The sequence below is a fragment of the Phalacrocorax carbo genome, chromosome 6 (assembly GCF_963921805.1).
Source record: "Phalacrocorax carbo chromosome 6, bPhaCar2.1, whole genome shotgun sequence".
In the NCBI taxonomy this organism is placed as follows: Eukaryota; Metazoa; Chordata; class Aves; order Suliformes; family Phalacrocoracidae; genus Phalacrocorax; species Phalacrocorax carbo.
The window spans coordinates 19,396,365-19,413,774 of record NC_087518.1 but is presented as its reverse complement, the minus strand read 5'-3'; the positions used below and the strand labels follow the sequence as shown (position 1 = coordinate 19,413,774).

Below are 17,410 nucleotides of genomic sequence, written 5' to 3'. Positions count from 1 at the left end.
TTCCCATGCTCTGCCAGGTGCAAAAGAAGCTGAGAGGGGACATAGCCAGGACAGCTGGCCCCAACTGACCCAAGGGCTATTCCATATCAGATGATGTCATGCTCAGCATATAAAGCTGGGGAAGAAGGAGGAAGGGGGGGAACGGTTGGAGTGATGGCATTTGTCTCCCCAAGTAACCGTTACACGTGATGGAGCCCTGCTTTCCTGGGGATGGCTGAACACCTGCCTGCCCATGGGAAGGAGTGAATTAATTCCTTGTTTTGCTTCCGTGCGCAGCCTTTGCTTTACCTATTAACTGTCTTCATCTCAACCCATGAGTTACCTCACTTTTACTCTTCTGATTCTCTCCCCCGCCCCACCAGGGGGGAGTGAGCGAGCGGCTGCGTGGTGCTTGGTTGCTGACTGGGGCTAAACTACGACACTCATTAAATAGATTCTCATAATACCACTGCCCCATGAGACTGCCTTGCACAGGAAAGCCATGACTAAAGACCAAGATGAAGGTTTTCTAATATAATGGCTCACAACAGTTTGAATGCAAACCAGAATATTACTGGTGCGCAAAGAGAGCTTTTGATCTTCAGAGAAATGCCCTTACTTACAGGCTCTTCAGAGTCACCCAATTTTTAAAAATTTTGTTTTAAAGAGTTAACTTTTCATAAAGGAGACCAAAATAATAAGCATATGGACTCGGTTTTTTAACACTGCAAAGAAAATGTCAACTCTGAAATGTCACCTGCTGTGTATCAGATTCTATCTTCAGCAGCTTTCCTAGTAACTGTTACACAGATTGCACATATGGTACAAAAAATGTATGGTGCCTTCACAATTAACTTGTTCTACGAGAGCAGAACTATGTTTCCTGGATATATCGGGGGTTGGGGGGGGGGGAGAACCACGAATGCTTTAAAACTCATCACTGCTTACTCTTTCCACTTTTTATTTACAAAAACATAGTGTTAAACCATTTAAGACCAATAGACTAATGTGGCAAACCTGTTCAATTTCCAAGAAATAATGGTTTTGTGACTTCTACTATGGGAAAGTTTAACCACTAGCTAAGCCAGCTGAGAGGGTTACATCATTTCCTTTAGGAAAGAATTCCACAGATAAAACCAAGTATTTTGGCAGGTGTTTGTGTATTACTGTACAAGGGGCTTCCCCTCTTGTAATTAACTATCTTCTCTTACCTCCTAGTTTGTTCTCCAAACAGTGCATGTAGATTTCTGACATATACAGGCTGTTCACTTTTTAAACTGATACAGCAGAACATTGACTAGATTTGCATTTTAACACTTACCCATTCATTCATTGCTACTGTCAGTTTCTGTGATTAGCGAATATGACATCGGAATCCCAGGGAACTCAGACGCAGTTCCCCAATCCACAAAAAAGTTTCCCACATAAGCTAGAACAAAAGATTTAACTTCTCTGCACCTAAAAAGGGACTGATAACAACTTTTCTGTCACATCAGAACATGAGAACAGACATAGTAAAGACCCAAAAGTGGCTAAATGCAACAGCCATACAGGGCACAAAGGCATTTAGAAGTGAGCAAATGCAGCCATGACCAACCCCAAAAAATCAAGTTAATAAAATCAGAAAATTCTACTCAGTACACCAGTTGATTTTTTTTTTGAGCTACATCCTGTGTTCTACAAAAAGAATGTGAAAAAAAGTTTTATTTTTACATAGTTGACTGAAAATAAACAGTTGATATTACCTGTATCTTCCAAAAAATACTGCACAGCCATCAGCACCTTCCCCTGAGGTTGTAGGTCAAGCTATGGAAAGAAAGACACCAACAGTGAAGTATGTGGTTGAATGAAACTCTCAGGAATTTAAACAGCTCTTTCTAGGGAGTCAAAGTATGACATTCAGTAACTACTGGATTACAAGCCTCCTCCATATCTCACTGCTGCAGCTGAATCAGGGGCTTTTATTCTATTTCTTTTACTAGTGTGCTGTGTTGCTTTGATGTTTACCCAGAAGTTCAGCACAGTCAAAGTTCACATTGTTTTTTCATGTCCCTTTTCCATTTCTGCAAAGAAGTTTGTTGGCTTCTGCTTTTACTACTAGTAGACTCAATTTGCACAGGAACCCAGTTGTAAAAGTCGATACAATCCTTTATATGTTTGAGAGTACAAACCATAGGGATCTCAAATACTGTTGCCTGTAATCAGAGAAACAGTGGTATCATCAAAATCTATTTTACTTTCCCCTTCAAACCATTACACATTGTTTCTGTGGCAAATTCTACAGACCAGCAAAAACAAATGCCTTTTAAGCCAATAGCTGAGGTAAGTTCCTGTGCTCAGAAAGTAGCCACTAATTCTTAAACTGCTGTCTTCATAAAAGGTAAGAAGCTATTAAGCATGAATGAGTCTGATTCAGTCTTCACTTCAGCACAGAGCAAAGTATCTCTGGGTGAACCATAAATACAACTTGGGAGGAGAAAACTGGCGGGGGGGAACAACCCACACAATTACATTAGATACACCTGTGAACATATCCCTACAAATCCCATTACTGGGATAATGACTAAATTTTCATCTTCCGGGTAATATCTGACACTCAAAACCATTTGCCCAACAAAGCTTAAAGAAGCCAAAGACCTCAGTTACAGCTACTACTGACAGGCTGTCTCTCCATACACAAAAATAACCTCATAGGCTATGGTAAGCTAAGTAACTTCTCTTTGCTGGGCATGATGGTCTGTCCAAGTCATGACTGAGGTTGTAGAGAGGAAATGTAACACTGATCACATCTACGTGGTACCTGTTTCTACAGATAATAAGCAGAGGATTTCAGACCACTGAATTGGCTAAAACTGATAACTAAAACTGATCACTACTAGTTTTAACTACTCTTTTGAGTAATTGCTCTTGTCTCAGAATTCTAAATTAAGATGTGGAAAAAACAGCATATGATTTTAGAACATTAACAGGAGAAAACAAACCAGTGAGATCCTACTGATGCAGAAAAATCTGTAAGCTCCTTCAATATCAAGCACCCCTTTAAGAATGTTTTTTTTCTGAGATCTGCTGGTGAGATAGCTAGATAAATTTACACATAATCAGAGCAAAATCCTGCCATTTACAGCAAAAATGGACCTGAGAGAGAATAGGAGTTTTTTTTAAAAAAAGTATTCCCATACTAAGCTAAGCAACAACTGCACACTCCCTCCTATTCATATCCAGCATTCAGGAAAAGCATTCATATATCCAGAAGAGAGCTTCATGTATCCATCCCCTACAAAGGAAGGCCCAGCATTGCCAACTGTGTGATAAATCAGATGCTCATCAAATTGGAGGTGATCAGGCACTGCCTGTTACTCCCTGCTCATCCTGCTGTAGTCTACCCAATGAAAAGGTTGTCTCCCATAGGGTTCATGTTCTGGGCAAGTTCAGCAATACTCCAGTTCAGAAGGCTTTGAATACAAGACTATGTGTGAGGTTTTAAGGATACCTGCTCACATCTAGCAAGTATTTCCTTAGCACTAACTGTAGTCGAAATATAAAGATGGGCAGTTTCTGCATTAGCAAATGCATGCGGTTTCTAGGCAAGCTGTCTGGAGTACAGTATTACATGCAACTGGATGATGTGCAAGACTATTTGTAGCACCTACCCACCTAGCTAGACAGCTCTAACCCAAATTATACGATATCCTGATATTCCTCTCTGAATCTTATTTCTGCATTTGGAGAAATGTTGAATATTCAGGACACTAGAGTTGCTTCGAGATTTTATAGAGTTCTCTGGGACAACAATGTCTCATTGCATTCTTACAACCCTTTTTGTTGGACCAGGTTCTAAGCAACTTTATCAAGGGGGCTGGGGAAAAAGGGGGAGAAGAAATTGTATCTATTTAAGCCTATTCAGTGGGGTCTGAAGTTGAAGAAGAAGCTAGAGAATAGGATTTTACGAAGATGAGATCCTTAAACCCTTGATTCATTAAAAATTCCTTACAATACGTCAACTAAATGAATAAAACAGTATGTTTGGCATTTCAGATTTCTGGGCTCAGCATTTTGAGTCTCCCCCTGCCTCTGCCACTTCCTCCCCCCTCTCTAGACGTACAAAACAAAAATATTTTATATTTTAAATTTTATACTTATTTGAGTTATACAGTGTGAAATTAATTCACATATGATTATTTAAAAGTTGTCGTTTGGGTTTATGTAGTTTGACAACTAATAATAACTACTGGTCTTTAGACTAAATGTGTATTTCTAAATTTAAAACTACATCAAATCCTAACTTTACCTCCCCTGTTATATTTCTGAGTTCAACTCTCAGAATTGTACTCAGTATGATACAGGAGCAAATGACACCTGCAAGATGCCATACCCCTTGACTTCACATGTGAAAAATTATTTGGAACACGGGCAAGAATAGATGCCAGGATAATAAAAATGGGGCTTAAAGGATCCCCATTATAGCAGTATCAAGCCAACTAAAATCTATTCTAAGAAGAAATAAATAAAATTGGAAATTCTAAGTAGAAATGCCTTGAAACAAGCTTCACCTTTCTTTTTCTCTGGATGAACTATAATGATCAGATAAAATTTAAACATCTGCTATTTGCTATAAAATCTGCTAGGCTTTATGAAATAGGCAGTCATCATGATATATGCCATTATTTCAAACGCTAATGCCATGGATTTTATTGTCAATTTCTTGAACCTCGATTGTACATTATCTGCTTCAAAAATTCTGCTAAAATAATTCTTACAAGCCCTGCCACACATGCTAAAGGGATTGAACACTCACAGTTTAAAGGGTGTAAGGCATCCGTTCACCTTGAAAGAAACATAATGAGGTAAGCAAGTTTAAGGAATTAATCTTTTTCCTTACCCAGAATTCTGCTTTGCCATTGCCTTTCTTGCACCGCTCCGCCAGGACTGACACACCCACAGTCACCTCAGATAACGGCTCTTCTGCTGCTTTCATGAGAACAATCTGAATCACCCGTCCTTCATAAATGTGGGCATCAAAAGTTGATTTCCATTCTGGATACATGGTAGGTTTCTTCTGAACTAGAGTTTTTCCTCTCTCTGAAAGCCACAAAAAAAAGGGACAGAAGCTGTAAAGCCAAATAATGTAATCTAGAACTTGAACTCAACAAAATAAAAAAAAATTTTCGTGTGTGTGTGTGTGTGTGTGTGTAAAACATTTACCCAGCCTCCCATGAAACCCTCTCTGCAGGCTCCTTCCTGTCAGACTTTTATGGTGCTTCACTGTTCTCACTGCATGGATTTTTTCCTGATACAAAACTTCACTTTCTCTTGCTACCAGTTGAGCTCATTTCTTCCTGTCCTTACCTCAGGCACAGAAAAGAGCTGGTGATTGCACAATCTGTAACAAGCTTTAGCATATTTCTAGATCTGTCTCTCTTACAGGCCCCTCAACACAACCAAAGTGATGCTGCCTCCTAAGCAACCACATCCAGCTCTTCACTGTGACTCTGGCATGCAATGCTACCTCCCCAGTTTTCCTCTGTGATTTGCTGCCGAGCCAGTTATTCCCCATTTGTGCTCAGGTAAATGAATATAGTTTTGTAAATTCTACACAATTTCTGCTGTTTATTAAGATCATTTTCTGCAATAAAAGTGTTTAAGTGCCACTCCAGCTTTCAGTGACCCATTTTTCCCCCTAAATACATGATCTGTTCTTACGATATCAAGGCAGTAGCAAAGCAGATTAAATAGTTGGACCCTCCCCCAAGAAGTTGCAGTGTGGTCTGTCTCCCAAAATTAGCAATAGAATTTATATTCACTTCGACAAAAAAAAAGAATTAAACACTTATTATTCAGAAATCTTCCTGGAAACTCAAGGCAAAGTTTCTGTTCATTCATTAATAACTTGCTCTATGCACTCCACTCAATTGTGCTGAGCTATCCAAACAAGAGTAGCAAATAGTGTCCTTGTACTTCTTTATTAGGGAATGCCTGCCAACAACTGCATTACAAATTACAGCTTTGACAAGCAGACCTAAACCTGCTTGCCAAACGGCATTCTCAAATGCTCGGAAACAGCCACCTGAGGATCTTCTCCATTGCAAAGCAAACCTGAGCATTCCTCCTCTACTCAGTCACAAGTTTTTATCTTGAATTTGGGGAACTCTGCAGAAAGAAAAACTCAGAGCCCTGTACTTGTTATTCTTAACTATGGAAGAATTTGTCAATATGGTGAAAAAATATAGGCAAAGCTCAAACAAAACACAATTTAGAGATTATTAGGATGGACAATAAAAGCAGGGGGAAATTAAAAGCAGGCTTTTTCACTAACCTATTCTTTGGATTGCTAAAGACCCCTTCATAAAAAAGGCACGCTTCAGAAGGCATCCTTGGGAATATGAGAAATTGCACCTATTTGCAGAACCTGCAAACCTTGAGTTATTGTCAAAGAAGTAGCAGCAGTTTACAGAAGAGTTGGTAATACTCTTTGCGGGATTCTTGGAGGGGGAAGAGAATTATTTCAGTCTGTTCACAGGACTATCCCTATTCCCATGTCCCAGTTAGTATCTGCTTTCATCAGTTATTATATACATTTTTACCCTATGTAAACCTTAAAGAAGTCACCTGAATTACTGGCAACAACTTCCAGCCTGGCCATGCTGCTTTTGTAACTAAAATAAAGATTTGTCATGGATCACACTGCCTGCCTGCAAATGAACACTGAATTGTCAGCAAAGAACAGTCTTAAAGAACACTGTTCTTACCTCTCCTGTATTCAAGGCCTCCTTTGTTTCTCTGCTAACACTACTGGCTTCAAAACATTTTACATGTTTGCAAATTGGCTTAATGCCTAATCATTAGGCAAATGGTTTTCTTCTTCCTATACAATAAGCTTTTCCTTGATCATGTTTCAGCATGCAAATCCAACAAAAGTTATCCTGGATCTTGTCTAACCGATAACAGGAGCATCAGTTTCCTTTCCTGATTACCCCAGTCAGCCACTGCTCCAAGGTTCACTACACTCTCCTTCCCCATTTTTTAGTACTCCAAAGACACATGCAAAGAGGAGAAATGTTGGGACAATTATACTTCCCAAAAGGAGATAGCTGGAAAAAAAAAAAAGTGGATATATTTAGGCCACTGCCACCTCTCCACACATTGTGACAGCTGCAACACTTCCAACATAATTTCTTCAGAGGTTCTCCCAACAGATGAGGAAACTGCTTCTTTGGAGCTTAACACATTTGCTCGATGACATTTTCTGGAAGGGGCACTGTGCCTTGTGTTTAAAGTCCAAATGCAACTTTTACCTCAGCGGTATGGGAAAACCCACATCATGTTGTGAGGAAGAAGAAAATTCATGCTTTCTTGCATTCTTTGATGTCTTGTGAAGCCCTAGAGTCATAATGCAGGATTAGATGGCTGCAGTACTGGCCACGGACCCAGTATATCAACTCCCTCTGTTTGACTACAGTGGTGTATTCTAGCTAAATGTCACAAAATATTGTAAAACGTTTGGACCAGTTTCTGTAAAGAAGTGGTCTTTGAAGGCCGAGGGCCTGCTCAAGAGGAAGGTGCTAACAAGACCTTGGGTGCAAGTCATTCCAAGCAAATAATTCTGCCAAAATGCCTCAGTTACTACACCACCACCATTTCTCATTGTTACCTATCCTCCAATTCAATAAAGACTATTTACTACTCTGTGCTTGAGGATGGTTCTCTCAAACCTACTGCTGGTCATATCCCTCTTCATGGCACTCCCCTGCAGACCTTCTGCAAGCACACTCTGTCACTGGTGGAACCAGAGAGAACAGTGCTTTATTTAACATTTACAAAACTTTGTCATGCAAAATTCACAACTCACCTTAACCCACACAAAAGTGACATTTAAGCAGCTTCACCATGTATTTTGTGAATAGTTACGTGTTGGTGGTGAAGTAAGAAACTAAAAAGCTTAGACTTCTCCCTACCAAGTGCTGAGCGCTCTGCCCGCAGTACAAGAAAGCACTAATAAAGAAGTCTTGTTTTAAGGTGGGAATAGAGACAAAAGTTATTGTAATTTCTCCCATTCTGAAAGAAAAGCTCATGTTGAAGTGCTTGGCATGACAGGAACAGCAGGACTCATTACCATTCACAGACTAAAAGAGATTGCAGTATTTCTCAAAAACTCACGTTCAGAAAAGCATCACCATTTGTAACCTCACCTGTAGTCAATGCTTCCTTCATCTTGATAGCACAGAAAGGCTGTAGTTGTTCCCCTTGATTCTGCACAGGTCCCAGCTCAAATGAGTTGAAAGATATCCGTAAGAAGGGGGCCATTGCTCACAATGATACACAACCTACATGGAAAAATCAGAATAAAAGACCTGGTCTGAGACTTGTAAGAAAGCAATACACATTTCTCATCAGCCAACATAGCTGATACAACCCATACTATAAAGTCTGCAAGTCTTGAATGTCTTTAAGACCACGAGCCTGAAGTAAAACTGGCGTGTACTGAAACAAAAAATGTAATATATACAAAGACTGAGTTTAAGACATCCCTTTAACCATATCCTGTTAGAAGTAGCAGTTATACCTTTGACTTAGACCTTGCTAATTTAAAAACAGAGACCCTATTCATCAACACACAAATATATAAACATTCTTATCAAATAAGTAGTTCACAAACTAATAGACAGACTGTTTGGGTTTGTTGGGTTTTTTTAAAACATTTTTACCTCACACCTGGAATGAAGAGCGGGTTGGGGGATAAAAGGGAGGAAGAAGAGTTTTTGTTTGTTCCACATGTTCCTTTCCCAGTATCTCTCACAATGCAAGGAAGGGGAACTAGGAATAAAATTAATCATCTAAAGTCTACAACCATTTCGTTGCTCTTTAGGTACACATTATTTTCATTTTTTAATTGCTATACAGCCTCAAAAAATCCCTGAAAGGATTCTAAGCACCTGAGTAGGTAATCAAATGATAAAAGGAACACTTTTGATTAACCTATTTTTAAATATTATCTGAGAAACTACTGAACCTACATACAATTTCTGGACACTGCAGCAAAAAACACTACCAGATGCATAGTAAGGGTAACGTGTCCTTGGGCATGATCAAGTAATTGCACTGCGTATAAGCACATGAGCTACATTAACAGCCTGAGTAATTGGTCCATACACGAGTTCACACTTACTTTCTCACTTAGATAAATGAAATTTCTGAAACCTAGATATTTCACTGGATACGTGTGCTTTTTGTTTTTCATACTTAATGTGGAAAACAATGTACATTCCAAATACCACCACCAAACTGAAACAAGTATAATATCACATGACTTCTATTCAAGCACTGCTTTCAGGTGGCAGTGCACTAATCCCAGGAAGCATCACAGAGCTAATGATTCAAACTGTGAGCCTCTATACCTGCACATATGAGGCAAAGGGAAGAGGGAGAGGTAGAAAAGACTCCAGCACTACTGGTTTAAACTGTCAGGAATTACAAGAATCCAAAACACCTGTAATTTCTAAGTCAGCAATCTGGTATGTCACTACAGTCTTCCCTCATTCTTAATAGCTCCCGAACTTAGAGCAGATTTCAGTTTACAGTTCACAGCATCTTCAGCAATGTAGTTAGCCCTGTAGCTTGTATGTCAATATTGTTTTGTGAAGAAAAATTCAAAGGGTAAGAGAAACCAGCTATTTGACAGCAATGGAATGCTGGTACTATCAGAGAATGAAGGATGCAGAGAAGGAGGGATTAGGAGAAAACAGTTAATCAGGTAACAGGAAGAGATGATGAAAAAAAAAAAACAATTGAAACTGGGCTGAGCTTGCCTTTTGACTGTAGGTTGTAGCTCAGTCAAGCAGCACTCGGAAGCACATTTCAAGCAATCCTGCATATACTTGCTTTTTTTTTTTTAATGTAAAGACATTCACCTGGGAAGCAATTAACATTCCCCTTATAGCTCTTAAGGCTCAGAACAGTCATTTAGATAAAAGACTATGAAATCAGAGTCTTTGCAGCAAGACAGCATATAGCTCCTCACATCATTATTTGCACATCACGCAAACTCCCTATGTGGAGACCATTCGCAATAAATGGAAAAGGTTTATGACTCTAACATTTATTGAGCTAGTTTTTATTAACTGTTTCCCTACTTTCTTTTCTGTAAAGTAGGACAAAGTTAGAAAGCAGGTTTAGGATTACTTGGCAACATTGCTTATACCACTGAAGAATTGAAAGCCATGATTATAATTCACATTCACACAGAAGGTCATCCAGACTTGCAATAAAATAACAAACCTCCCCCGCTAATCCACCGGTTATTGCAGCCTGGAGCACTGTTTGATGAGACTGGAGATTGAGATGACCTCACAAAGAAAGAAAAACAGACAGCTTTTGTAAAAATTAACCAATGCTACCAGATGCTTCACCTTCACAAATGCAATGTAAACACAATGCTCATCAAGGGTTTTAATGAGGAACACATTTTAGCTGCTCAAGAGACCTTGCGCTCACTATGTTCGGAAGTACCCTCAAGTGACTAGCTACATAACTTGCCAACACCAGATCACATATAGTCACCACTAAAATATGCATGTAAAAGAAACCGGATTTAATCATCATTCACCTCTGGGGAAACAGCTTTAAGACCCAATTAGGCCACAGGTAGAAACAAACTGGGTAGGTCAGCATGTAGCTCCCACTGGAAAGTTTATTTGACAGAACCACAGGACTGCAGGATAATTCTGGCTGGAAGGGACAGCCTAGCTAGAAGTCACAATTTCCAGTAAGTCTGGAACTACACTAACAAAAAATTGGAAAGCACTGACAAAGCTAAACTAGCAATTGCGTTATTTCACTCAGACCATCTGACTCAAGCCAATCTTAGTCCTGAAACAGAATACAAGGCGCTGACATTTACGTCTTTAACTCCAAATTAACAGATACGATAGGAACAGGTACAGTGCCTATGCATTTTGAACAATCCCACAATCTTCCTAATTTCTGAGGGCCAAATGATTTGAATGCCACATTTTCAGCTCTGCTTCTTGGTTTTGCACATGGTTATTTGTTTTAGTTTCATTGTACTTGGCTTCAGTGCAATCTCAAATGCTCACTCAGAAAAGCTACACACAAGCAATTCAAGCAGTTAGGAGAAAACACCAATATCCCAGTATTTCTGATGATGTTCAAATGCACTCAGCCCAAGGTCACTGTGAAACTTGCTTTTCCCGTTTAGCAACAACTTAAAAATCATCTCAACAGCTTATTTTCACATAACAGACTACCTGCTCCTGCCAAATTTCTCTAGCCTTAAACATTACGCTTTTTTCACAAAAGCAGAGATTTTAAGTGGCTTATTGCAAAATCTCACTCTACATGATAGATTATACTGTGATGCAGGCAGATTCAGTGAGAAAGGAGGGTTTGGATTTGCTCCTCAGGTAAATTTTCCAGTTCTTGTCTATGCTAAGATATTGCAGTAAGATAGTTGACAAGTATCAGCTGTACTGCTGTAAACAAGAACATACCCCACTAAAACTGTTTTTGGCAGTGAAACTCAATGAAAGAGATTAATTTTAATTCAACAGTTTTTCAAAATCCCTCCTCAATATACTCCTCTAAAGTTTTGTCACATTTGAAAAGCAAAAATATCAAAACCAATACATATGTTTAGCTTATTGCCTTTCAGACAAGAGGCCCTCTCTAGCCTCCATGATTATTTCAAAAGTGACAGAACACGTGTTGACTCTAGTTTTAAGAGCTGTATCTGTCAAGAACTGAAATGGCTATAAAACACCAGCTATGAGTTGAGGGATATTGTAAAATCTACCCATACAATCTGTATTGCTGCTATGAAGTATTAAAGCCAAACTGTTTTCCCAAAGGGTGTGATTTTATCTGAACTAAATGGTGGAAAAATCTGAGATGCAACTCCAAGTCTAAATTACAGGTTCAATACCTCAAACAGTTTCAAAGTCACGTGCAATCTGAAAAAAAACTAGGGGAAAAATCTTCTACTAACATTATTCCATATGAAGTACATGGTTATGGCCACACTGATTCAGAGCACACCATTGGATGCTGTCCAGCACAACGTTCATCTTGTTAAGGAACCCTAATCTGCCCTGTTGTAAGCTAAAACCACATTCTGTGCTATCTGGGACAGATTTTGCAAAATCCAGAGTAATTTCCATGAAGCTTTAAAATTGATAGCTTTTGACTATTTAATATAGAAAGATAATCAACCATGTTACTATCAAATATAACATGCATGGAGCGAGATGGGGAAAAACACATCTTCACTTCATTCATGTCGACTTCTGCTGGATGAACAAATACTTAGTTTTATTCAGTTTTCACATGGATGTTCTTGTAACATGCAGTTCTAAAGAAAATTTCACAATAAATTAAAATCTTAAATACTCCAAGGAAAATTATCACATGATTTGCTAGCACAAAATTCGCATTAGATTAAAAATCTTCTCCACACAGACACAAGGGACAAAGTGTAAATTCTGTAGTTTCTCCCCTTCCAACAGTGCACAGCAGCTATCGGTGACTCACACTGCAACTGAAGGTGTTACTTGTCAGGGTTCCTTTGTTGCTGTAATTCTGCCTTGTTATAAATAGTGAGGGCAAGCCACCTCTAGCACAATCCAGAAACAAGAGACATGGTTGTGACTTTTACACTTACAGGAAGTAACATCAAAGCAGTGGATCATCTGGAGGAAATGCTGACACACACCAACAACAGACAACTGAAGAGACTAAAAAAAACTAATGGGCCCGAACAGAGCACAGACTGTTCCATCACTGGTATGGGACTATATACCCAAGAGAAATACAAATGAGAAAACACCCCCTCTGATTTGAGCATCTAATTTCCTTGTAGTCTGAACTACATTTTGCAAATGGACGTAAAGCTGCACACGCAGGTCATGGCTTTTCCACGCTGTCTCACAGAATTGCTCTGGGTGGTAGGAAATGACTGCTTTCTGCTTAGCTCCTTGCTGAGCCTGCTTCCAAGGCCACACAAATACTTTGAGAACACCAACACTAGTAGCCAGCACCATGCATAGCTGACCAATTGGTGTTCCTCCCTGAAAAGATGCAGCAGTACCTTTTTTCTTTTTTAAGATGCAAAAATATAGATTTCTAATTTGCAGGTATGTTTTTGTTACACAAGGGTTTCCTGTCCTCTGTTCTGGCATTCAAGAAAGATAGCAACAAACAATTCTCCAATTTATTACCCCACATCACTTTCAAAAACATGAAAAAGGAGCTCCTTCCTCTTTGTGTACGGCCTAGAATGGTGACTATGCGACTTTCATGGCAATAATATAGGAAAGCCTGCAAGTAGAGATGCTTGAAGTGTGATTTGGCATCCTTCACCTGTACACACCATTAATGAGCATGTTATGTTTTTTTCTTTCAGGTATGCTGCTTTATGCTTACATTACAGAAAAACTCACCCGAAGCAGACAGCTTGGCTGTGGTTCTTGAAGAACTCCCTTCACAGGTATTCTTTCAGCTGACAATCAAAGTAATCCCATCTGCAAGAGACAAGAAACGATACCTATGCTGTAGGACATTTCACTAAACCAAAGTGATGATGCTAACCACTACCACATTGCACACCTACAATTAGCCTACAGAGAATTTTAGCAGTTTCTGTTGCAAGCCCTGGCCTCTGTTGGATGCTCTGTAGGAAGAAGTCAGTCTGAAAATAGTCACTTTATAAGAAGCTTATTGTATTTGCTGTTATTACCCTTGTCATGAAGATACACCGCAACATTCTTCATCAGCTGGACTTCCCTAAGCACTACTGACTATTGCACTACTGCTATCCAACTAAATCCTGAAAAACATACTTATAACCAACACCAAATCGCTATACCTCATGATGCTGAACGCTCACAGCTGCCAGAGATGGCAAAAAAAAAAGTTATCTGCAGGTGTGCTTCTATGAAAGCTTAAAATCCACAGAGGGTTTGAAAAGTGTTCTCAAAAAGACCAGGCCTAAACTCACACATTGCATGTCGGCCCCTGCAGGAAAAGGAGAATGCTCTAAAAGTACTGCACCTGCATCAGGATCACTCTTGCTTTTATTTAGGTTTAGCCATTAAGGTACAACTATCTCCTATGAATGGTTCAATTTACTCCAGTTATTAATTTCACAGAATCACAGGTTGGAAGGGACCTCAGGGATCATCTAGTCCAACCTTTCTAGGAAAAGCACAGTCTAGACAAGATGGCCCAGCACCCTGTCCAGACGACTCCTAAAGGTGTCCAACGTGGCTGAATCAACCACTTCCCTGGGGAGATTATTCCAGTGGTTGACTGTCCTCACTGTGAAAAATTTCCCTCTGGTGTCCAATCGGAATCTCCCCAAGAGCAACTTGTGTCCATTCCCCCTTGTCCTCTCCATGTGACTCCTTGTAAAAAGGGAGTCTCCATCTTCTTTGTAGCTGCCCTTAAGTACTGGTACACGGTGATGAGATCCCCTCTGAGCCTCCTTTTCTCAAGGCTGAACAAACCCAGTTCTCCCGGCCTATCCTCATATGGCAGGTTTCCCAGTCCTTTGATCATCAGTTTGATTCACCTGTCTATGGAATCCAAGAATGTAAGTATAAACATGAAGATTCTCAGCAACTATTTTCATAAACTATCTTATGGATAAGATTTTACAAACAAAATTAAAAAAAAACCCTTAAAATTATAACTGTGGGACTATACCCTTATAAAAGCAAAATATATCCATTAGGTAATATTTCACAAAATGCAGTTATCTTCAGGAAGTCAAGCAGGAAAAGAGCATCTTTAAAACATCCCAATCACCTACAATTTCTGTAGTAATATTTCTAAACTAGTGTATACTCATTAAATGTTTTTTTAATAATTACACAACAGGACTATGAAAAATGATAAAAGATTACAAGAAATGCAACATCACAATTCAATTTACTTGCTGTTAAATTAATTGCCAAGTGAAATTTTTTTTCTGGTCCACAATTTCAAAATGACAATTCTATACACTAAATTCTAATGTAAATGCTATGAGTTTTGGGGTTTGCTTTGCCTTTTTTTTTTTTTTTCTCTAAATAGTACACATAGAATGGTTCACAGAGTCCTACAAACCTAGGTCAGAAAAAGTGTAGGTACCATTTCCTTCTTTTCCTCCCCAGTACTTTCTTTCAGACACTTCTGCTTTTGTTGGGTTAGGACAAGGCTAGAAACAGAAACAATGACATAATAAAATCTGTCACTGTTTGTGTTGCAATAGTCTGGAGAAAATTCATCAAGACAGGCCATGTATCAAGAGATGTTCTTTGGTTTCATCCAACATGGCCAGAAGCACAGATAATTCTGAGTTTCCACACCTTTTTTGTATGCAGAGCAGTCCCCAAACTGCCTGAATTTACAGCTGCCATATAAGTTATTGATACTTCCCCAACACACCCAAGGCCAAAGAAAATTACTGATGCTTTCCCTATCATTATTATGAGAAACTTGTCAAAATATGAGCACCAGAAACCTTTTTCTGAACAGGCCAACTCTTTCAATCTTGGCAGTGCAAACTCCTGAGAAGCCTGAGAGGAATGCAGATAGCAGGCAAGCAAGAACTAAAGCAGAACTGATTTTATGGGTTTTTTGGAAGATATGCAGCCCAAGTTATTTGATCATATGATAATATAGGATTAGCTCAGTAACAAGAGTTGACTGTTCCACTGAAAGTGGTTTCAAGGAAGACACATCCAGGTTTTACACAAAAGGTCAGTAAGTTGAGGAAATTTTGGATTCTGAAATAGACAGCAGGACAGGCGGTTACACAGCATATGCTGCAAGATTAAAAAAAGCATTTTACACTGAATGTCCTTTTTTGGAAAAGGAAAAAGAACATTTGGAGCAAAAATATTGGCTTTTTCGATAATCTACAACTACTACTTCTTGGGCAGACGGGAAATACTGTCAGCTGCTTGTTCTTTCAAAGTGCATAAGAAATAGCCATCTAAATACTTTTTTTTTTTTTTAAACTCCCAAGTTCTCCTTCCTCTGTGAATGCACAATACTAAACAGTAGATTAAAGCACTGTAGGCACACTGTTTTTCACAATTACCAAAATCAAGTCTAAAACAAAAGTGCAAATGAATCCTCTTCATTAACTTCAAACCCAAACATCAGACATTAAAAACATGCAAGAGAAACACTGCCTGAAGCCCAAAGCCTTTGTTCATTGTTTCTGATAGTGCAAGCTAATATAGTTTGATAAGTTGCAACGGTAACAACATGGAATAATTAATACAACAAGGCTGGCTAGCTAGCTGTGGTTTTGTTGTGGTGTATGGTTTTTTGTTTGTTTTGTTGTTTTTTGTTTGTTTTTTTTTTTTAACATGGGGAGTAAGTAGAGGGTTTTTTTCCCTGCAATTAAATAAGACAATCCCCTCCATGTGTGAGGAAAAACACCTATCAGGTGAAAGGGATGAAGCTACCCCTCTTCCTCCCCACCTTCGCGCCAAGCTATACACCACTTCTGGCTCTATAACACCAAACAGAGCCCTGGATGCCTTCTGTGAGCCTGAGCCCCTGACTAGCTCTCAGCTCCCACTTCCTCAAAAACATTCAAGGAATTTGCCAGTATTTAGTCAGCACACTAAATTGCAAAACTGTACATCAAGTGTATCACATGAATACGAGTTCTCCAAAGGAAACATGTCATTCTGCAGGAGGGTTCATAGATATCTTTGTAACAGCCAGCACACTGGGAAAGCTGAGCTGCTGATACAGCTTTCAGAAGTACCAAACCAAAGGAAAATAGCCAAAGAAAACCCAATATTTTGTACAGTATCTGTTTAGGTATCACCATAACCAAGAGGGCAGGGATCCACATTCAGACATACTCCATTAGCATCCTTTAACGGAGGAGTAACGGATCTAGCCCATCCTTCAACACCATCCTCACTCTTGTTGAGTATTTTGATGTAGGATTCAATATAACATTTGAGATTTTTCTCTGATACATAATTATGCACTCAAAGCTTCTTATTTTCTGCGTGATTATAGGTTTCCTGGAAATTTATATACTTCGCAGAGAGAGTAACACAAAATGTCAACAGCATATCCTCAAATCAAACAGAAAACAACATGACAACACTTCAGCTAAACTTTTACAACCCAATATACATCGCCTTTCTCTTCAAAAGACTGGAGGTTTTTCCAGGGAGGGTTTGTTTGTTTTTTACTTTCCACCGAAGAGGAAAAGCTCTTTCCCCTTAACACTGGAACAGCCAAATAACATAAAGACAGTATGTCAATTACAGTTTATAAAGAAAAAAGGAAATTGGAAATTTGTCTCATTTCAAATGTACTGTGTTAATGTACCTATATGAACAATGAAGCTGCAAAAAATGGAAATAGAGAAACTGGGCATTCAACACAGAAATACAAAAAATGCCTT

The 17,410-nt window shown here is 39.0% G+C and overlaps 1 protein-coding gene across 6 annotated transcripts in view; it reads right to left on the bottom strand.

Annotated features, from left to right (window-relative positions):
* PRKCD (protein kinase C delta) overlaps positions 1-17,410 on the bottom strand; it is a 66,573-nt gene that overhangs the window by 21,108 nt on the left and 28,055 nt on the right. For 4 of the 6 annotated variants that reach the window (XM_064454045.1, XM_064454047.1, XM_064454048.1 and 1 more), the window contains exons 2-5: positions 13,428-13,508; positions 8,166-8,300; positions 4,859-5,058; positions 1,725-1,785 (exon numbers count right to left, since the gene is read on the bottom strand). In XM_064454045.1, the coding sequence (XP_064310115.1) occupies positions 1,725-1,785; positions 4,859-5,058; positions 8,166-8,280 (376 nt within the window). In that variant the 5' untranslated portion in view covers positions 8,281-8,300; positions 13,428-13,508. Of the gene's footprint in view, positions 1-1,300; positions 1,427-1,724; positions 1,786-4,858; positions 5,059-8,165; positions 8,301-13,427; positions 13,509-17,410 lie in introns of those variants that run through there. The other 2 variants (XM_064454046.1, XM_064454050.1) reach the window with 2 other exon arrangements.